General features: G+C 34.0%; 1 protein-coding gene across 1 annotated transcript; it reads right to left on the reverse strand.

The window, feature by feature from the left end:
- Nucleotides 1-485: 485 nt before the first annotated feature.
- Nucleotides 486-3,767, reverse strand: LOC130052229 (THAP domain-containing protein 6-like). The gene is made up of 3 exons (XM_056156644.1): nt 3,581-3,767; nt 1,862-1,932; nt 486-1,267 (listed from the first exon to the last, which is right to left on the reverse strand). Exons 1-3 carry the CDS (start codon nt 3,685-3,687, stop codon nt 486-488), a joined length of 960 nt encoding a protein of 319 aa, XP_056012619.1. The 5' UTR covers nt 3,688-3,767.
- Between the last annotated feature and the right edge of the window lie 20,641 nt (nt 3,768-24,408).

The following is a 24,408-nucleotide window of genomic DNA, read 5'->3' on the forward strand; positions in this document are numbered from 1 at the left end:
GTAGAGGTCCTTTGATAATTTCAAAATCCTTAAGGCGTCCGATAACTCTCTCAATATGTATTCTGGCCCTTGACATCATCCTAGAAGTTTCAACTTCTTCTTTAGATAACTGCTTTTTCCCCTTGGTGAAGGCTGGCATAATGAGCTTGGCTCCCTTTAGAGCAAAGTCTTCAGTCATTTGGAACCCTCGATCTGCAAGCACAATATCGCCTGGTAAAAGTTTGTCCAATATACCTGACTTAACTGTAAACTGTCTGTCACTGACCCGGCCTCCCCAACATGTTGAAAGGAATGTGACACATCCAGTGGGACTTGCTCCAACAAGTATATCAATTGTGTTATGACGTTTATACATGTAGTTGGAATGTGTCTGGGCACGGGCCTTTACAATTGAAGGTCTTTCGATGAAAATTTCAGTACAGTCAATGATGCACTTAACTTTCTTGAACACATTGTTCTGAAACACTGTTGGTAGCTGGCAGACATCAGTTTCCGGTCACACAACTAGTCCACCTAAACTTTGGTACAATGCATCTAACCACGAGTGAAAAATGTTTGTGACAGAAGACTGGCTGATGTTGAATCGATAGGCGAGATCGTCCATAGCCAAATTCCTTCTCTACTTCACTAACGTTAGCAGCAGTTAGCAGCAGTTCATCCTCTTGTTGCAGCTTTGTTTTCCGCCGTTTAACTTTCCTGGATGCAACAGCAAACACATTTTCCAATGTAGAAAGGTTAGGAAAACCAGTGTAAAATCTGGTTCTCTTGTCATCGTTCTTAATGGCACTGTAACTTAAGGTCTTTCTATCAATTTCCTCCGTCAAAATTCTGTTATCTGACTCGAGTTTTTGCACTGAATTCCTCAAGTTCTGCAGTTCTTTTAATTGTTGGTCACACCGGGTTTGCAACTCATCTTGAGGGAAAGTCAAGTCATCAATAGTTGCTTTTTGATTGTCACACACATGCTTGAGATACTGGTTTGTGAATATCAAACTTTCCATCACTGGCAGGGTAATGTCTGTCTGAATAGATATTTCACATGAAGATGCAACAGGAGTTTGAGTGGAGATTCCTGGCACCCATGTTGGTAGTTCATTTCCCAATGAAAGCAGAGCTGCAGCAGATTCCAACTTTGCAATATTTTCTTTACGTTCTAAGAGACGCTGATGTCGAAGGACTTTACTTTGAAGGGAATCATTGGGTTGAGCCTTGTATGAAAATATGGATGGTACATAATCTGGATTTGTTGGTTCCCTGGATGGATGACCTGCATTTGTGTAAAAAAGAATAATTGAAAACTGAGTTACAGGAACTTCTGTATTTCTGTATTGACATCATATTAAAATAGAATTACATCCCTCATAGCCTCTTACAGTTCAGTTTTTATGTATATAAACAAAATGAAAACATAATGGATACATTTTTAAAATTATTTCATAATATTTAAAGGTAAGATTTACATTAAATTAAAACATAACCCCGCAAATTAATCAACACAAAACAATCTTGTAAGGACTTAAGCCAACAAAGGTGCAGAACACGACTATTGCCATAATGTATGAAAACATACAATCGGCATTCCAAAAATTAAGTTACACTTCTGTATGATGCATGTAAGCCATATATAAGGCCTAAAAAATTCAAGAACATTACAAAAGTACTGATCATTACTTGAAAGTTGCTTACATTGCTTTGTGTATGATAATTACGTAAAGATATTATGTTGCCAACATTACTTTTTAAACAGGAAATTCGGTCGAATAGGTGATCTTAACCCACTTTTTTATCACACATATCTGTTGTTTGAGAGGTATATAAAATCGTAAACTCTATTGATATATAGAACTAAAATTTGATTTACCATTTATAAAATGTTTGGAACATATTCTGGAATGTTCGGTGGGCTCCCAATCATCTCGCTTAAAGACCCAACTTTAAGTTAACGCCCCCAAATTTTACCTGTGTTGCGATCAATGATAAGCCGCTGGTCAATCAAACTTTTAACAATAGAGCTTAGGTTGATTGACGTTTGCAGAGACCATGGTCTACAGCTACCTGAGAAAGATGTTTTGATAACAATCATGGCTAATGATGACCGGCAGTCTTCAGATCTCGAGGAAAGCCCCAGTATACCTGAGTTTTGATAGCATTGACTCGCACCTAGAATATTTTAATTTCTAACGTCCCCTATACAATGCAATTTATCATCTTATTTTCTCTCTCCATCTTTATACATGTATTATAGATTAAACAATCAGAAATCAAACAATAATAATATAAAAAAAAAAAAACAACCAAAACAAACATAAGTTATTGGAATATTTTCTATTAATGATTTATTGTGGCTTTATATTTATAAAAACATGAACAATTCTTTATTGACGCAGCACATCAACATGTATAATGGTTATATTGCCCATGCGTAAAACTGTTACAGTAGTTAAAAAAAATCTTCTGTTTGAGACACCACATGGATTATAAATTACACAATCAGAAATCAAACAATAGTAAAAAAGCATAAATAAGTTATTGAGATATTTCTATTTATAATTTATCACGGCTTTATATTGAGAGAGAGAGTTACTGAGATATTTCTATTCATAATTTATCACGGCTTTATATTTATAGAGAGAGAGAGAGAGAGAGAGAGAGAGAGAGAGAGAGAGAGTTATTGAGATATTTCTATTTATAATTTATCCCGGTTTTCTATTTATAAAGATAAAAGAGAGAGAGAGAGAGTTATTGAGCTCATTTAGTCAATGATTGAGAGTAAGGGAGAGAGAGAGAAGGGGGGGTAGACTAGCTTCTGTTTGGGATACCATCGTTACACAAACACTACGTCCACAGAAACCCTAAAGAGAGAGAGCGAGGAGGGGGTGTAGACTTTGTGTCAGTTTCTCTTTGGGGTGCCATCGTTACACAAACACTACGTCCACAGAAACCCTAAAGAGAGAGAGAGAGAGGAGGGGGGTAGACTTCGTGTCAGCTTCTGTTTGGGATACCACCATTACGCAAACACTACAACTACAGAAACCCTACAGACGGCCCATATTGAGGGGTATATTGATCATTCTTCATTTGGTTGTACATGTACACAGATCTACTTGGATTTATTCATTCTCTCGAAACATGGATATTTTACCTACTGCACCCACGACACCGCGAACTCCCAGGACACCAGGAAGTGCCCGGAAACGCCGGGTAATATTATATTTAGGAAATTATTTATATACGATATATAACAATTTAATTAGGAGTTTTAAAAAGCAAAGGTTTAGAAATGGGCTAAACCTGTCATTTGCAATACATGAATATGACCAAGTTTGAAGGTTTACGGGAAATAGAAATGCGGTATGCATATAGGTAGAATTTTTTTTTTTGGCACAAATCAAGACACTAAGCATAATTTGTAATAACCTGAGAAATTTCCTGTGTATATCATAAAAATATACACAAGAACGATCTCTTGGCCAGGTAAATTCCAGGTAAATAACATTGACCATGGATAAGCTCCGCCCACATTCAGTGATCCGTGGAGCAACCGTACGGTGTTTTTTTGGGGGGGTCTTTAATGGCTGACACCCACTTTGCTCTCAGGTGAGGGTCCCTAGGTATTCTGAAAAACTTGAGATCTGCGCCTGGTATCTGTCTATTTTTACAGCCATATGCACAGCAGTGGGCAGGCATTGTGAAGTATTCAAACTAGAGAATCCATTGACCATGTCGATAACACGTGTAATAAACGTAAATAATCAAAATGGCGACGATACAGGTAAACTGTTATATAAGGAGAGTGGTAACATTGCCCTACATTGCACTGCGCATGCGTTATCGCGGGGAACTCTGGGACGGATGTTTTTAAATATTTCAGGCACGTAATAAGGTCTATAGTGTGTCTGTACAGCATTGTAATTTTTCTCGGGAAGCTTTAAGGTAGCTACTGATAGCTAGCCCCCCCCCCCCCCCCCCAAAAAAAACCCACTCATTTTATTTATTATAATATTTGGACTTTATCCTAAAACATATAAAAAAAGTCGACAAAAGTAATCAGGTTAATTTTCAAGGAAAGCGAGATTGAAATCCCCTCTTTTGCAGCCCCAAAAGACAAAAAATGCCAAAATTGAGCAAATTAACACAGAAGCCAATAAAAAATTTATTGACACCAGAAATATTGTTTGTCATATATAGTTATGTAAATTAAACAGAAACAGATAAAAAAAAAATCAACATTAATTAGAAATTCAAAATGCATCTAAGGAAAACATTGGGATGATTGGACTTGGCAATTGGCCAAATTTACTCCAATAAATTTTCTGACAACAAAAAAATTCTGTTCATAAAATTTCTTATTTTATCTCATTTTTACAATAAATCAAGTACTATCTAACATATTGAATAGAAAAAAATATACCAAATGAGGTTTAATCTGAAACTATGTCAGATTTTGTAACCCTACCCCCTCCCTTCCAGAAATGAATTTTAAGAGATACAGTCAGCAGAGATAAACTATTGACCTTAAATAATTAAGCATTCCCAAATTATCACTTTGAGCATTCAACATCACAATACTAGAAGTTTCTATGAGCCATTTAAGAATGATGTATAGTGTATGCTATTGCAGTTAACCTTTTTGCACTCACAATGATTGCCTAAATATTTAGTTATTTTTCATACAATTTCTTGTAATAACTGGACCCAATTTATTACTTATACATTTTTTTTTAAAGAAATTGATATCACTATACAGTATAATACACCAAATATGTTTAAATAACCATTTCATATTTCAATAAATAATTAATATCAATGGAAAGAGACCCTTGGACTGCCCATGGATCACTAAGTCCATCTGAGCCATCTTGCACTCACAGATAGGTGTGTCTTTCATAAGTTTAAGATTCCTAATTGTAGTTTCACAATGAACCAAAAACTCACTGTTGGAATACTGAGAATGCATGTATATTGTATTAACTAACTGTAATTTTCCCCAGGTGACGGTCTTATGTTCACTGTATCTGTATGTATAAAAGGGGGGGGGGGGCGTGTGAATTAGTTCCATCATGAAACTTTTCTAAAAATTTGATGTACATTAATGTATCAATGATGCATGTTTCAACTTAAGTCTGAATTACAAGGAAAATTCAAACACATTGATTGAAGTTATAAAATTGGTATTCTATCATGTGCACATTTTTTTACTAATATATCTTAGAAAGAATAATCAACAGTGAAATTGCCTCTACATCTATCCAATATTATTGTCTTCAAAAGGCACGTACATGTAATACACGAGTACATGTATGTACTTGTTTTCCCTTAAATTCACAATTTAGCTTAAAGTATGTTGTACAACATCCACTGCTCTGAGCTCATAAGCGAATTAATGTTTTTCATCCAAGTCCCAAATTTTGCAGTAGTTCTTTAATCTTTGGAACTTGATCAAACATTTTTAAATTTGTGGAGGTCCTGGGGATATGTCATCATCACTGTAAATGGAGTACCTGTTCAAAATATAGATAAATATATTTAAATATAGCAAAAAAGATGAATATCTGATATACTCAGAATTGTCTTTACAAATGCTGTCAGATGTTAATCTAAAGAAAATATAGTAGCTCTCTTGCTGTTAAACTTGTTGACTCGAAACCCACTTCAACCTGCACTGGTCCTATCTAACCTCCATTGGTCCTCAGGCTGATGCCTAGAAAAAAGATCATCATAATTGATATTTGCACAGTTAGGTCTATATTATACCGTTGAGTAATTATACTGCGTCAGACAATGTGAATTTTAAAATTGTGTCTCAACACATATTCAGTGAAAATCTAAATACTGAATTGTTTCAAAATTATAAATTGCAATATGAGATGACATATATGTTTTCATAAACTGCCATAGACTCATCATATCTGTTTTATTTACAAAATGTGGGTCAAGAGAAGGGCATACGTGTAGTATACATATCTTACTTATACATACAGTGCATACATTTGCCTATGAGAGGGCATATGCAGACTTGTGATTAATTTATATTATTTATAAAAAGGTTTTGCTAACCTACATGTTTGTGTGAAACACGAAACCTCAGGTTTGATATATTTCTTAGGTCACTGAAATTTCAAAGTAATAGTATTTGTATACTATAGTCTAGGGAATTATAATTCAACACATGCCCCCCCCCCTCCTTTCCATTTTCTATCCGGTTCCCCCATACCCCTTGGGAGTAGATCTATACAGATATTTGTTTTTCATCACTTTTATACATGTAGTTCAAGGTATGTTATTTTCGTAACGTTATTTTCATAACGATATTTTCTTAATAAAAGAGTTGTGAGAGCCCATGTTTACAAGTGTGGTATACATGTACATGACATCCGTTTACAATTACATGCACAGGTGGGAGTTATATTTTAAGCACATATGGAATACATATATACATACAAAATAATACATCTACTGTATGTCGTGTGTTTAAACTTACAGATGTTATTATGTAAAACTTATACGGTACCAATTTTGATGCACCAGATGCGCATTTCGACAAATAATGTCTCTTCAGTGATGCTCAAGCCGAAATGTTTGAAATCCGAAATAACTATGAAGTTTTAGATCTAAATATAGCCAAAAACAGCGTGCCAAACAAGTGGAGCCAAATTCGTCCAAGGATAAGAGCTATGCATGAGGGAGATAATCCTTAATTTTGAAACGAATTTCTAAATTTTATAACAGCAATTAAATATACATCCGTATTTTCAAGCTAGTAACGAAGTACTTAGCTACTGGGCTGTAGAGACCCTCGGGGACTAACAGTCCACCAGCAGAGGCCTCGACCCAGGGGTCATAATGTAAAACTTATACGGTACCAATTTTGATGCACCAGATGCGCATTTCGACAAATAATGTCTCTTCGGTGATGCTCAACCGAAATGTTTGAAATCCGAAATAACTATGAAGTTTTAGATCTAAATATAGCCAAAAACAGCGTGTCAAACAAGTGGAGCCAAATTCGTCCAAGGATAAGAGCTATGCATGAGGGAGATAATCCTTAATTTTGAAATGAATTTCTAAATTTTATAACAGCAATTAAATATACATCCGTATTTTCATTATAAATCGCGTTGTGAAATAGCAGAGGGAATGTGAGTTGAACTTTTGAATACAAATTTATGGCATTTTTTCTCTCTCACCAAACGAAACTATGATTTCGTTGTCCAAGTTGAATGCATCCACCAAATTCCTCTTCTTGCAAGAAACTTTGATTAGCCTCTCAAGGACTGTATAAACAGTATTTAATCTCGCAGCATGCAGCACTCGGACATTACGATGCATCAATCAACAACTTTGTTTAACGTAGCGCATCTATGTACATGGATTGGTGGTTGGTTTAACATTTCGTTTGGCAAAAAGTTTCACACAAATGAAACATTTGATATACCATTATTACAGAAATTGACGTATACTTATGTGGTATGTGCTGATTTTCTCTAGGCGAGTCAGTCACAGCAAGAAAACACTTTCGGAACCCCTTTTTGTTTTTCGACTATTCTATGACGGAGTAAGGAATTCCGAAAATAAATTCACGTGAAAATACACATTTTTTACTGATCATGTGGTTGTTTATAATAAATTGGTATTTTAAAACTTAAGACGAGAATGAAAACTTATTATTGACCTTGATCAAAAGGATCTAAAGGTCCATATAGTGTCAAATAACATTTAAAGCTATTCACAAATATTCTAAAAGACCTTGAAAATGAAAAAAAAAATTCTCGATGGCCTTGGCCTTTGACCTTGATCTTAATTTGAAGATCAAAGGTCATGGGTCTTAATGTAAGTGGTCCCATGCCTCTAACTATATTAATGTAAAAGGTATAGGCTTAAATAATGATATTGGGAGAATTTCAGGGGCAATAACTTTAGGGCCCTTGTACCCCTTCATTTAGCCTCTCCATGCAAGGTTGTTGCATTGTGAATTTATTAGTAGAAGTCTCGTGTCTCTATGACATTTGGTTTAGTAATAACAAGCTTTTTAACACGAGTCTCGGTCACTCGCAGAAAGGTGAAAGTTCCGAGTTCTAATAAATTACGTGAAAACCAATTAAGAAGGCAATACTTTTGAATATCATATTTGTAGAGTATCTCATACAGGAAAAATATATGAAAATGCTATTTTCAGGTATTTTAGAATGACCTTGACCTTTGACCTTGACCTGATTTTCAAGGTAAAAGGTTGGTGATCCCATTCTAGTTGGTCCCATGTCCGTACGACAAATAGTTCTCGAGTTTTATATTTTTACGTAGAAATTGTAATCATAAGGGGCAATAACTCCCCTAAACGGTAATCGAATCCTTTTGTTTAGTGCCCACACAGCTAGGTTAAGGGCTTCTATAGTGAAATGCACAATAATCATGGGGTGAAATTGCACCTCACATTCACAGGTATCATTACACTTGTTACGGTTAAACACCGAAACGATACTACCCATATGTTGACTGAAAATGTATATTATTTTTTATAGCAGATGAACCTGAACGTTGCCACTGTTTTATAGTATGGGATTATTTATGTACATAAGGGAATTTTTAAACGCATCAGTCATTCAGATTAAGGGCGATTTCAAAGTCACAATATAATATGAATATCACCTTCGTGCATACTATATATTAACAAGAGGCCCATGGGCCTAGAATCGCTCTTCTGATACATTGTAGAACAGGCAAAAATATAGCCATGAATTCAAAAAGTATATCACAGTGACCAACTTCTTAATTGACACACTCCGAGGACTCACGATACATCAACTGAAACAGGTTCATAATTCTAGGCCTCTTAGCATTTGATTTAGATATAGCTTTAAAGTTAAAAAAGTAGATCAAGGTGACCCAATTTATAGTCTGCACACTCCGAGGATTCAAGATGCTTCAACTGACAAAGTTTAATGATGTTAAGTCAAATAGTACCTGAAAATTTAAATGTAACTGTCCAAAAGTAGGTCACAGTGACCTACTTTTGGTCGACACACTGAAGACTCAAGATGCATCAACTGACAAGTCAAATAGTATTCAAATATAGCCGTCAAATTCCAAAAGAAGGCCACAGTGACCTACCTTTTGGTCGACACACTCCAAACACTCAAGATGCATCAACTGACAAAGTTTGATAATTGAAGTCAAATAGTATCTGAAATATTCAGATATAAACGTCAAATTCCAAAAGTAGGTCACAGTGACCTAATTTTTGATCGACACACTCTGAAGACTCAAGACCCATCAACTGACAAAGTTTGATGACTGAAAGTCAAGTAGTATCTGAAATATTCAAATATAGCCGTCAAAATCCAAAAATAGGTCACGGTGACCTCCTTTTTTAGTCAACACACTCTGAAGACTCAACATGCATTAACTGACAAAGTTTGATAATTGTAAGTCAAATAGTATCTGAAATATTAAAATTTAGCCGTCAAATTAAAAGTAGGTCACGGTGACCTACTTTTTGGTCAACAAACTATGAAGACTCAAGATGCATCAACTGACAAAGTACGATGATCCTAGCTTTCATAGTGTTCAAAATATGCATCTAAAATTGAAAATGTGAAATTTGAATGTCTGCGAAATTCAAAAAGTAGGTCACTGTGACCTACTTGTTTTTATAAATATGTTTTGAGGCCTCTAGACGCATCAACTTACAAGGTTTGATGATTCTAAACCTCTCGGTATCTGAAATAACAACCTAAAGTGTATTCATAAATGATTAGCCATAAAATTCAGAAAGTAGGTCATGGTGACATAGTTTTTACATGACGTACTTTAAGGTCCCATGATCCATCAACTGACAACTTTTGATGATCATAGGCTCAACAGTGTCCACGATATGCATAAAAATCCATTTAATGATAATTACCTGCGAAATTCAAACAGTAGGTCACTATGACCTACTTTTGAGACAACATGATATAAGGTCTTAAGATGCATCAACTGACAAAATTTGATGATCCTAGTCCTTATACTAAGCAAAATATCAAAGTTTTAACAAAACAAAATTTAAGGTCAACTTTGAAGTGATCTTGAGACCACACCCTTTGCCCCAGGATGATGCCTTGAACAATTTGTTATTTACAACCTATCTTCATCCTAATTCCTAAGTTTGGTGATAATTTGCCCAGTGGTTCTTGAGAAGGAGATTTTTTAGCAACCACTACTTTTGTTTGCATTTTTCTAATTATCTCCTCTTGTAAAAGGGTCACAACCCTAGTTTTAGTACAAATGAAAGCCCTTAGGCCAAGGATACCCTGTGACAAATTTGACAAAAATTGGCCAAGGGGTTCTTGAGATATAGCCCTTTTTCCAAAACGTTGACACACACTGCACGCCACACATATGGCCATATGATTAGCTCTTTGAGCCTTCGGCTCAGAAGAGCTAAAATTGGAGAATGATTTGATATCATAAAGGAATAATATATATAATCATTTGACAAGAAATGTTTTCACGTATACAGCTTATCACTTGATAACAGTAGTAAATAACGACAAAATATTACGACACTTTCGCCGCGATACAACTATCAGAAGCTGTACGTCATGACGTACTTTTTCATTGTGACGTCATATGGTGCGAAGTGCATAGAGGTACATTTATAACAGATAGGTGGAAAGCCCTAAATATTTAGGATTAATATTTGCATCAAATGGAAGTTTAAAACAAGCAAGTGCTAGCCTTGAGGATAAAGCTAGAAAAGCTTATTATTCAATTAAATCTAAAATACCTTTATAAATGATCTTTCTATCAAAGTGTGGCTTAAAATCAATCATGCTCTCTATTACCAATTGTTACACCATTTACATGAAAGGTGAATATAACGAACATTGATCAATCTCATAATTCATCTAATTAGATAAGCAATACAAAATAGATTGTTGGGCAAACATGGACCCCCTAGACACACCAGAGGTAAGATCAGGTGCCTAAGGGAAGTAAACATCCTCTGTCGACCGGTCACATCCGCCATTAGCCCTATATCTTGATCAGGTAAACGGAGTTATCCGAAGTTAAAACCAGCGTGTCATGAACGGTCTAACAATCGGTATGAAACTCGTCAGACAGCATTTGATCCGATGATAGGTTGTAATGGCAAACTGGATCGTTATAGCGACAATTGAATTTGCGAAAAGCTGACTCTAAACGAGACTATTCAAACCCCTGTGCCATCAGCTTGTTTGTCAGTGGCTTTCCTCGATATAAAAACTGACCATACACAGAACAAGCTCACGCACATCGAATCAGTTGAGAGATATAAAGACCCTATGCAGGTGATAATGGAATATTGCTACATAAATATGGGAAGTTGACAATGAAGAAACAGAAATCATCCCCTTTGTCATAAAGTTGAGATGTTAGTTTGCCTTTGATATCTACTTTCAATAAAATATCCAAGTATGAAGCAGAAGTGGACGACTCTGTGGTATTTTTTATTTCGAGCTCACAGGGATCTATCGAATCGACATCTGAAATCTGGATTACTGATTTTAAGATTGACATAAATAGCTACGCCAGTATAGTTGTATGCTATGTTACATACATGTATATGTATGTTGCTCTTTACCGATCGGGTTCGTTCTTCTGTTTATTCGCTCTGCTGTTTTGAGCGCCATTGTCACTGTGTTGTGAATTAATAAAACGTGTTCACATTGTTGCGGCTTGTGTTTCCATACCATATACATTACCCTTAACTAGCGTGGTGGCAGCGGATTTTCGAAACCGACGTCTCTTTAGTTCCTGTAGGAAACGTAAAACAGCCGGAGTACAAAGAGGTGTACTTTCGTTTTGGCGACGTCAACACGTGAATTTTAAACATCATGGCAAGTAATCATCGGGTACCTAAACAGTGGTCGTTAGGGGAAAATGAAACTGTTAATTCCTTTGATAGCTGGAGACAGAAAATTCTATACACACTTTCGTTAGACAAAGCCTTTGAACCACTCTTAGGGGGAGGATTTCCAGTGGACAAAAAAGTCAAAAACATCCCCATATAGGAATTTCGTAGATGACGACGAGGATATTCCAAAAGCAAGTCGTCTCACAAGGGCCCAGAAATCAAACATCTTAGATCTCATGCTCGGTCAGATTGCAAACTATTGTCCAATCATATTGTAAAACTTAAACGGTACCAATTTTGATGCACCAGATGCGCATTTCGACAAATAATGTCTCTTCAGTGATGCTCAACCGAAATGTTTGAAATCCGAAATAACTATGAAGTTTTAGAGCTATCATAGGGGAAAACAGTGTGCCAAAAAAGTGGAGTCAAATTCGTCTAAGGATAAGAGCTATGCGTGAGGGAGATAATCCTTAATTTTGAATTGAATTTTTAAATTTTATAACAGCAATTAAATATACATCCGTATTTTCAAGCTAGTAACGAAGTACTTAGCTACTGGGCTGTAGAGACCCTCGGGGACTAACAGTCCACCAGCAGAGGCCTCGACCCAGGGGTCATAATGTAAAACTTAAACGGTGCCAATTTTGATGCACCAGATGCGCATTTCGACAAATAATGTCTCTTCAGTGATGCTCAACCGAAATGTTTGAAATCCGAAATAACGATGAAGTTTTAGAGCTATCAAATCTAATGTCTTTTATAACTTCCTTGAAATTATTTTGGGTAAGACATCTCATTTTCTCCAGCGAAGGTATGGTACTGTTTATTCCTAATTTTCAGTTGAACAAATCCATTAACTATGAGGTTGAATTCATCACCACTGTTTTAAAAACACTGAAAAAATAAATTTTGGATTGATTTATTCAAGTACATTACATTACATAGTCTTATTGATGAGTCTACTGTTGCTGCTGATTCACCTCTGTTTTATAATCCACAGATTCATATTGGTAGAAAACCCCTTTTTAATAAACAAATGTTTGACAGCAACATCAGAGTGATTAATGACATTATTAATGAAGATTGTTCACTTTCTAGTTTTAAACATTTTGGTGATATTTATACAAACATTAGGATAATTTTTTTTTATAATACAACAGCATTATCCATGCAGTAAGACCATGGATAAAAAATTCAGACCCTGGAAAAATATCATGAAGCTCACAAGTCCATTAATTTATGACAAATACTTACACAATTTTGAAATGTTACATTTCAAAATTTTCTATGAAATTCTTAATGAAAATAACTCGGTCTCAGCTGGCAAAAAGAAATGGAGTGAGCGTTTAGGTGTAGACGACAGGGAATGGAAAATAATCCACAAAATACCCTTCAAGAGTGACAAAAGACTGTAAGCGCCACTGGTTTCAGTACAGAATTTTAAACAAAATTTTAGCAACAAATTCATTATTGTTCAAAAGAAAAAGAACAGATTCTAAATATTGCAACTTTTGTCACTCTGAGGAGGAAACAATAGAACGTGTTTTATAGGAATGTGATTGTTTACAATTATTTCTTGTAGAATTCAAACAATTTTTAGAAGATTAGACTGAGCGACAGATACTAATTACAAAGAAATCCTTTATTTTAGCTTGTATTGCAAACAATAGTGATATACAAAACACTATCATTTTATTTCTGAAGTATTATGTTTATACTGTAAGATACACTAAGAAACCTTTAAACTTGCCCGCTGCAATATCACAAATGATATTATTTTATGAAACACACCAATATATCGCATATAAGAATGGTGAAAAGAAAAACATTGATACTCAATGAAACAGATAGAACTTACTATTTTCTTAAAACCCCCCTCTCTCTCTCTCTCTCTCTCTCTCTCTCTCTCTCTCTCTCTGTATCTCTCCACTCACACAATGATAATTATATATGACTTGTTATAATCATGTACTATATTATGTGTACAAATAATAACCAATAAAAAAAACTTTCGGTAGTTGAACAATAAATCCAAACGTAATCTACACACACAAAAAACAGTAATTCCAAAAATCCTAATTCCCAGTATAATAAAATCCAAAGTGCATAAAAAGTGTCTAACCAGAGCTTTTTTAATCATAACAATTTCAGTGTATTTATAATAGGGATGAATTTTCTAGTACAATCTTGAAAGACAATGATGCAACCATTACGTCATATTTCTACTAAAATAACATGATATCTAGAACATTCTAGGTCACAGGTATCAATGGGGAAATAAACATGAGGCTGTGCAACAATCTAGTACTAGTTCTGTTAAATACGGAGTCGAAAAAAGGCTGTCAGTATCAAAACATTTAGATTTGTAAAATATACAATTATCAACAAGTTTTCGGGATTATGTAATATATGTGTGTGTGTGTGTGTGTGTGTGTGTGTGTGTGTGTGTGTGTGGACATTGGGTTTGGATGCTCCGAAAGACAACAAAGAAATTTTTCAAGACATCTTATGCCCAACTTCTAGAAATCTAATGTTGGAGTCCATGAAGGTTTGTGCTAAAACGGTATCGAATATAGAATCCTCTATATAGAAACAGTCTGCATATTTAAAATTAAAACTCGGCGTATAGAGTTTGCAGATGCCCTCAACTTTTATTAAGGCCAATGTAAAAGTTAGGGCTAAAAAACTCAATCAGTTATAGAACAAGAAATTCGTATCTTTGGAAGGTAAACAGGAAAATCACAACATGCTTACAGAACATGAAAAGAATTGGACACCGGAGGAAGAGATAAATGGCTTGATGAATACATTTGACAATTCAAAGACATTTTAGAGGTAGAATTTTTTCTAGTAATATTACACACACCGAAGAAAAGGCTATGAAAGAACTACTGATAGACCAGAACATAGTAATAAGACCTGCAGACAAGGGACCTGGGATAGTGGTTATGGATACGGATAGATACGTTGACCATGTAAGGAATGAAATGCTTAACAGCGCATCTTACAGTGAAGTAGAGTGACAAACGCAAACAAATTACTAACAAAATTTTAAAAAAAATAGTTAATGAAATGTATAAAAAAGAATCCTTTTTGTCTGAATTAAGATAGTATCTACTACCCACCGAAGTAACATCAGGAAAACGCCAATCTAACCCCAAAATACACAAAAATAAAAATCCGCTTAGGACTATAGTAAATAGCCGACAACACCCAACAGAAAAGATAGCCGAGTACGTTGAGTCGCAACTTGAGAATGCGAAAAGAACCCTTGGAAGTTATGTCTAGGATACTACAGATTTTTTGAGAAACAACCATTACTAGATTCCTCAGTTTTATTTTGTATGGGCGTGAAAGCACATTATCCAAATATACCTAGGAAAGAAGCTCGCGATATCATTAAAATAGCATTACAATAACGTCATGAAAAAGAGGAAGACACGGAAAGTATATTAGAAATGTTGGATGCTGTTCTTGACAATAATAATTTTAGTTTCAATAACAAACACTACATGTCCAGGGGTCCGTGTTAGTCCAACTATCTATTTTGTATTGCTTATAGGAGTTATGAGATTGATCACTGTTCGTTATCTTCACCTTACATGCAGACAGAAGGGACCGCGAATGGATCAAAACTTGGTCGAAACTACGCTTGTGTTTACATGGGGGGATGGGAACAAATTCTTTTCGAAAAATCAAAACAACTACCATTCTTTTATGTATGGCACATTAATGATATTTTTGGCATCTGAACGGGTGCAGAAGAAGAAGAACTCAAACAATTCCATAAAAGCGCGAATGAAATACATTTAAAACATTCAGCTTGACTTACGTCAATCAAACACCAGAATTCATTTCCATGATGTAATGATCTCAATAACAGACGGAATCCTTTGCACTGACTTATACTGCAAACCCACCTATATATTATACGTACCTTAATAAAAGCTCTAGACATCCAGAATCTACAAAAAAAATATTTCCTTTGGACTTGGGCTCCGTGCGCGTAGAATTTGTTCCAAAGAGATAAATTCGACCGATCCAATATGATCCTAAACTACAGAACAAAGGCGAAGCAGGATAACCATGTTCCCTTTGTGGTAAACTATTCTAAAGGACTTCCCAATATTCATAAGATTTTTTTTTAAAACCGTCAAAATATTCTTGATAATTCTGACCGCCTCAAAAACTTTTTTAGAAATATGCCCATGGTGGCTTTTAAAAGAGAGAAAAAACTTTAAAAGACATTCTGGTACATAAGAAACACAATAATCTATTTTTCAAATTTTTTTTTCATTTAAATAACTTTAACAATTCATAAACTAACTAAAAAAAAACCATATTAAACATACCTTTGCGGGTTTATTTTTATACTATGTGCTACAGAGCACATATACCCCCAAATGCAAAAGCCAAATTTTAACACAAGAATGCATGATCTCATGTTTTATTAAAAATATGCACCAAAGCACATTATATTAAGCTATAATATATAAAGACCAATAGCTATTCATTTACCGAGAGAATTTTTAAAGATATTCAATTGAAAACATACACAATTGCTGTTTAATCTGCGCACATCCTTCAGAAAAAAATCACAGAATATCGCAATTTTGAAAAATTCTCAAAATCTAAATTGTTTACATGCCAGTTTTTCTTTAAAAATATTTAGAATTATATCTAAGGTTAACAATAAAACATATTTTACCATAGTTGACCAGAGATATTTTGCAAAATGGTCTCTTGAATACGTAAACCCCCATTTTTAAATTTAAGTTTTACAATTATTCTTTGCACACTTTGAAAATAGTAAATTGTTACAGCAAATACAGTCTTAAAATCAAGATTAACAGAATATGACAATATATATATATATATATATATGTAAAACATACTGAAAATTTTGTCCTACCAGACAATTTGAAAAATATACCATGAACACAAGGAGTGGGTGGGTGGGGGGGGCACCCCTTCCTTTTTCTCACAATTTTTTTTGGTGTGTGTGTTATTCTTTTTTTGTTTGGCTATCAATCATATCATACATAACAATACCTACATGCTATCTCATACTTATAGAAAAAATAAATATAATGTAACATATGTGTAGATTCTAGCAACTACAGCTCATGTACAAATAATTTTGTTTCTTGAAAATACTTGTGAAGAAGAGTTCAAATATTCAACAACTTTACTGATAATGTTCTGAGGATTTATAATTTTGGTTTCTTTGAACCAAACACAAACTCACTAAAAACAGTTTGAATTCCACTGTGAGGGTCACGCCTATGTATGATTTTTAACTTGTTCAGGCTTAGATTGCAAGCTATGAGCCTTTTAGAGATCAGTGTAGATATTACATTGCTTTGTACCATTGCAGCTAGTGAGGACTTGACACTATAATAAATCATGGTAAATATATCTAAGATTCACATTTGAATGCTGAATTTGACTCGTAAAGTTCTCGTAAACTACAAACATCAGACAAAGAAGTTATAACTGGAACTTTCTAGTCGGTGTTTAAAATTTAAAACCGGATACGTAAAAGCACGGACTTTCCTTAAAACAAACAAAAACAGTACGACCGTGTATTAAAAAATTATACGTTTTAGGTATATAATGGATATTGAAATCCTTCAATATTATTATCAACATAATGTTTTAGGTATCAAAATTTCGTTCTGTCTAAATTGCTTCTAAATTTACAACATTTCTATCAGCTTTTCCGTTTATCGTGAAGATCGTTTATCAGATTTTGCGTTTATCAGGTTTATCGTGATCACATAACTCCAATGCTGATTTCTTTACATTGGCTTCCTATTGACAGGCGCAGCCAATACAAAAGTATCCTCTACGCATACAAGGTGATTCAGAAGATGGCACCAAAATACTTGGAGGAGGTGATCAATGTTTACCAACCGAATCGTTCCCCAAGATCTGAAAATTCACTGACATTAGTTAGACCTAGATGTCGAACCTCCACATATAGAAACAGGCGCTTGGAAGTGGCAGCAGCTACACTCTGGAACTCTCTGCCTGATACCCTCCGCCGTTGTCAGAATTTGAACACTTTCAAAAAACATTTAAAAACACATCTTTTTAGACTTGCATATTATTAGTATTATAGGTGGTTAAATCTTTATGGTTTCTTTACCATCATTTTAACATGACTTTTTCAAGTGTATACATGTAATTGTATATTTATTTCAACTATTGTATTTTATATCATTTGATTGTACGGCGTGGAATTTTTTTTCATGCATATCATGTTTTAGAATTTAGTAATTTTACTTCACATTATTGATGTTTTTCTAGCATTGTTTTGATATTATCTGTCTTAATGCTATTATAATTTCGTTATACTACGTTTATAACATGCTGTATCATTTTTATTGTGTGCAGCGCTTTAGAGTGGTTATTTATAGTCATATAGGGCGCTATATAAATGAATACTATTATTATTATCATTATATCGTGTATCCTATCGTATCGTGCGTGTATCCTATCCTATGCGTGTGTGTATCGTGTTATATCAACTGTATCCCATTTTCATTCTCTCTGATCGTGTAGCGTGCGACAGCGTGGCAAGAATTCCATCGTCATCGAAAGGAAGTTTTATGACTTGCCGAGATGATCGAGCGGTCAAGCACGCTGGTTACATGCTGCTAGGAGATTTGGTTCCGCAGGTAGTGAGTTCAACCCCGGGTAGGGGCGGATGTGGGTATCCAAATAAAGTGAAATTTACCGTGCTTTATATTAAATATTTTTTCACTCAGGGCAGTTATGTTCATTTAAGGAGGTATGCTACACCAGAGAAATTTGACGTAGATGAAAAGCGGAGGATATGTACAACAATATTTTGAAGTTGAAAATTTTCAAATTTACTTTATTTTGTCAAAAAATACAGTTTTAGTAGAAGGTAATCTGAAAAAAAATTAAAACCCCAGCTGGACTCGAACCTGCGACCTAAAGGTCAGCAGTCGGTACTCTTTTTTTTTTTTATTATCTTTTATTGATCAACATACATTTTACACCACAACAGTCATCACAATGAATATCACAGTTTCAGATCTGGTTTAACATTTTACAATAAAATCATGTTAAAAGATAAACAATAATATCCCATCTGTTTCTTTCAATAGCGGATTGTTCCTCAAAAACTTTTTAAAAAACATCTTTCCGTTGTTTTTCTCAATACACAAATAATGATAATTGTAATAAATATAATGTCTAAGCAAATATTTGCAAAAACTTGTCAAATGTATTCTTTTGTTAGTTTGCAGCAATAGTTTTCTCCTTCTGTAAATTGTGAATCTACATAATGACAGAAAAAAATTAACAAAAAATGTGTTAACATTTTTCATAACATTTGGAAAAGCAGTCATACATATTTCATCAAAATCTAAAACATTGTATACACTATTTTCACAATCTTTCAACAATGTTTCCAAATGATATATAATAAAATTGCTTTTGAAATCTTGTATTTCTGTGCAATATACAAACATATGTATTAAATCCTCACGTTCTACCGAACAAAGTGGGCATTTGTTTGAATCTGTTTTACCAATTTTAAAGAATTTTTCATACGTAAAAATTGCATTGTGAAAAATTTTAAAATCAAGCTCCACAACATCAGGAGGTTTTCCACTTTCTTTAAGTACAATCCATCTATTGTCAAGCATCTTTGTATCTTTTGTTTTAAATTTCTCTGACCAATATTGGTTTGACTTTGTAGGATTAAACACTTTTTGAATCAACAATTTGTAAAATATTTTTACAGTGCATGAAGAAAAATCATACTTTGTATTTTCGACACAAAGTGAAAAAATTGGTAAACATGCTTCTCTTTTATAAACATTGTTCTGAATAACATTTTCCCATTCTTTTGGAATAATCGATAATAATGTTGAGTAATCATTTTTATGCGTTTTGCACTAATTTCAGTATCACATTCATATATCATTTCTACAATAAAAGATGCAGGTAAAAATCCAGGTATCACTTCATATGATATGAAATGTTTCCACAATAGTGTCTTGTTTTGATTGACAAATTTGGGATTAAAAAAACAAACAGTAATTAAACACATCATTTGTACTTTCATTGTACTCAATATTATCCTTCACAGCATACCAAGCACTAAACATTTCTGTATAGAACAAAGGTAAACATTGTAAAAAACATTTGTTCAACTGTAGTAAAAACATTTCTACTCCTCCTTTCAAATCACATATTCTTGATAAAACATAGCTAAAAAAAATATTTCCATGCATGATGTTTTCTTGTGCAAAGATACTTAGCTAAAAATTTTAATCGAAAAGAAAGCATTTTCAAATAAATATCATCCATTTTTAAACCTCCATTTTCTTTTTCTCCGACAATTGTCTTATATGACACTAAATGTGCACCATAACTCCAAAGAAAATTAACACATTCTTTCTGAATCGAATCTCTAGCCCAAAATGGAATAGAAATTACAGATAAAGAATACCATAATTTAGACATAAGTAATTTTTAATAACATTAAATCTTCCGTGTATTGTCAACAATCTTTGTCTCCACATATTAAGAACTTGCTTGATATTTTGAACTTTGCTTCTCCAGTTCAGATTTTCACATTCCAATTTGTTTTTACCAAAATAAACTCCAAGAACTTTCATGACATTTGTTTCTGTTATATTGAGAAGTTTTTTTATCATCTAGAAACAATTTTCCTGTCCCTATACACATAACTTCAGATTTTTTTTTACATTGATTCTGGCACCAGACGCTTTTCCATATAATTCAAAAACATTCAGTATTTCAAAAATAGACTTTTTATCACATACTGAGATCGTTGTATCATCTGCATGCTGAAAAACTAATGCTGTTTTATCACACATAGGAATATCTATTCCTCTAATAAATTTGTTACATTTAATTGCACAATTCAAAGGTTCTGAACATAACACATATAACAAAGCAGATATTGGACAACCTTGTCTAACAAAGTTTCGAACTGGAAAATATTTTGTCAAATGACCATTGTTTTTAACACAGGTATAGATATCTGTATAAAATATTTTAACCCATTTTCTAAAATAATCTCCAAAACCATATACTTGTAACACATCTAATAAATATTCATGACTAACTCTATCAAACGCCTTTTCTTGGTCAATTTTTACGATATAGCCTTCCATTTGATCCATTTCAACCATTTCTATGATATCTCTTATGGTTACTAAAGTATCTGCAATATTTCTTCCAACAATACAACATGTTTGATCATTAGAAATAACATTTGGTAACACCTGTTTGAGTCTACTTGACATTATTCTTGCTACTATTTTGTAGTCAACATTTAAAAGACTAATTGGTCTCCAGTTTTTATCAACCTCTTATCACTTTTCTTCTTGTATAATAACGTTATGTTACCCATCTTCATAGAATGTGACAATGTTTCTTGCTTTTCTATTTCTAAAAATAATTTGTACAATATAGTTTTCAAATGAGGTAAAAACTTCCTATAAAATTCAACAGTCAATCCATCAGGACCAGGACTCTTATTCCTGGCCATTTCTTTCACAGCTTGTTCTATTTCATTAACATCAATGTACTTATCACACAATTCTGCATCATTCACATCAAGCTTTGTATTAACTAAATAAATGTTAACAACTGGTTTTTACTATCATAATCAATAGTTACACATGAATACAATTTGGAATAAAAATCATATTGCAGATTTAAAATGGAATCTGCATTTTCCATAACTTCTCCACTCTCATCCACTAATTCTTTAATAGTATTTGATTCTTGTCTACTCTTTTCTAAATTCAAGAAAAATTTCATACACTTATCCGATTCATTGGCCCATTGTGCTTTAGATCTTAGTATAGCACCTCTACATTTTTCATTTTCAAATTCACTAAGATCTGTTTTCAACTTTTCATAATTTTCAATATTAATACTGTCACCATCAGCAATTCTTTCTGACAATCTTTGTAAACTATTTTGAATTCTGTAATACTCTCTGTTTCTTTCTCTTGCTCTATTCTGACTATAACTTTGTGACAATTTTTTGATTTTGTACTTTAGATTATCCCACCATACCAAAATTGATTGCTCAAATAATATGCACTGTTTTTCGTTTTCAATTACTTCTTGAACTTTGTTTACATAATATTCGTCATTCAAAAGTAAATTGTTATGTATCCAAACACCTGGACCTCTTTCAGACACATCTGTATTGAAATTCATAACAATCATCGAGTGATCACTCATTGTCGTTTCCTCGTAAAAAAATATTTCTAACATAAACACATAGAATTTTTGTGATTAAGATAAAATCAATTCTACTTTGTACAAGAAATTTTTCTCCAATAACTTTTCTTGAAAAAATATTTTTCCTTTCATTTCTTTTTCTCCAAACATCAACCACATTGTGTTCATTCATCATATCTGTCAACGCTTTGTAACTCTGGTCATACTTGTGTGCAGTTTTTCCACACCTATCTATGTCTGCAAGAGTATTATTAAAATCTCCCATAATAATTAAACTTGTAGAACGTGGCATTATTTCCATAATATTATTAAAAACAATACCCTTTCTTTTACATCATTTGGCGCATATATATTTATTATGTCATAATTGTTATCATTTTCTTTGTATTTGATATGTAAATACCTTCCATCAAACCCTTTTACCTTTTCTATGTTTGTTTTGATATTATTCTTAACTAAACATGCTACACCTTTGGAGGACATATTTGTACTATCATAATATATAACACCATTCCATAAGTGTTTACAATTGTCAATAAAATTGTCTTTCCAATGGGTTTCCTGTCAAGCTACAATGTCATATTTTATATCATCAAATAAGCTAAATACCATTTTCATTTTATCAACGTCACACAATCCGTTACAATTCCACGATGTTATAAAAACCATTGTAAAAATGAAAAAGTTAATGATGCTTTCCAATATATTTGTTCTTCTTTGCTCTTATTTTGCACTTTACTTTTCCTCTTCTTGACGTTTTTCACGGTCACTTCTGTATCAAGGTCCGCTTCTACGGTTGAAGACTCTTCACAATCGCACATTTCGGTATCGGTAATATCCGGTGGTTCGTTTTCAGTTGTTGTTTCTTCCTTTTCTTTGTTATCACTATTTTCATTCTGATCACTGGTCCCTGTTTCATCTGTGTCTTTTTTCTCTACACCTTGTTCATCTTCTTTGGCCTGTTTTATCGGCTCACCGATTTCCTGGTCCCCTTCTGGTGCCTCCGCGTCTCCGTCGCTGTGTACATCATTGTCGTCCCCGTTATTCACCTCACATGCATCTATTTCACCTTCACTCATTTCGTTGTCTCCGTGGTCACTCACCCGACACGAACATCTGTGTTCCCATTCCTCACACTGTTTACATCTGGTAGATTTACATGCTTTTGCATAGTGTCCCTGTTTCTTGCATTTAAAACAGGTGAATTCTGGACATGCCCTGAAAAGATGTTCACTCGAATAGCACAACGAACACACTTTTAATTGACCATTATGGATACACCTGTAGTACTCTTTTTGGAATTTTATTGTGTTGGGAAACGAGGTCATGTCTGGTAGTCTGACTTTTGCATAACGCGTGCCGTCCGCTATTGTCGTACCTGGATAGTATCTTCTGTTGATCGGTGATAAAAGTTCAACTCCAATAGATCTTAATGTCATCTCAATTTCATTGTCATCGATATAAGCAGGCAGGTGCATGAAACTAACCACAATCGAGCTAGGTACTACTTCATGACATTCGAAAGTGAAGTTGCCTATTTTTATCCCTTTTAAGAGGGGGGCTTTCCCATCTAATGTTATTTCGTACAAATTCCCTGATTTTGGTACACATGCCAGTAGACTACCAACGCCACAGTTGTCATGGATGAATTCGATAATTTCCTCAGGTTTAACAGAAGAATTATCTTTAACATTCACAAATAGAGTATTTTCTCGACAATATTTTCTGTCAGCAAACAAATTCTTGGATCCGCCAAAATGGCGACCGCCTGACGTGGCAGCCATCCACACTCGTGTTCGTATCACTATTCACACTGTCTTATTTCAGCACAATATACACAAAACAAGCAAAATAAACAAAAGTATATACATTGAGTCTTCCTATGGAAGACACAGTCAAATGGTTCACTATACACATTAAACACAATCAGTTGTATTCGAACAGTCAAAATACACCTTGCTCACCTTGCCATTAGCAAACCGGAAGTCCCGCAGTCGGTACTCTAACCAACTGAGCTACTCGGCTAAGTATTTAAATGGAAAAGGATCAGTCAAATATTGCTGATATCGATTTTTTCATCCATGTTTTTAAAGGGCCATTATGCCGATGTAGAGTACTACCTGAAGAGTTCATTGCTATTTCCGTGCTTTATACTCACACTTATTTTTGAACAGTAATTCTAAGCTACCATGACTTATTGCTAATTTGTGTGTGGTTAGTTTATATGGTAACAGTGACTAGGTCACATTCTAGTAAGAGCATAT

Source organism: Ostrea edulis, chromosome 2, assembly GCF_947568905.1.
Source record: "Ostrea edulis chromosome 2, xbOstEdul1.1, whole genome shotgun sequence".
NCBI lineage: Eukaryota > Metazoa > Mollusca > Bivalvia > Ostreida > Ostreidae > Ostrea > Ostrea edulis.

Coding starts and splice junctions, on each gene's coding strand:
- LOC130052229 (XM_056156644.1), bottom strand. CDS start 3,687: ATGCCTGCCCACTGCTGTGCATATGGCTGTAAAAATAGACAGATACCA. Junction 1,933..3,580: donor CACCTGAGAGCAAAGTGGGT/GTCAGCCATTAA, acceptor GTTAACTTAAAG/TTGGGTCTTTAAGCGAGATG. Junction 1,268..1,861: donor TTCCAAACATTTTATAAATG/GTAAATCAAATT, acceptor ACACAAATGCAG/GTCATCCATCCAGGGAACCA.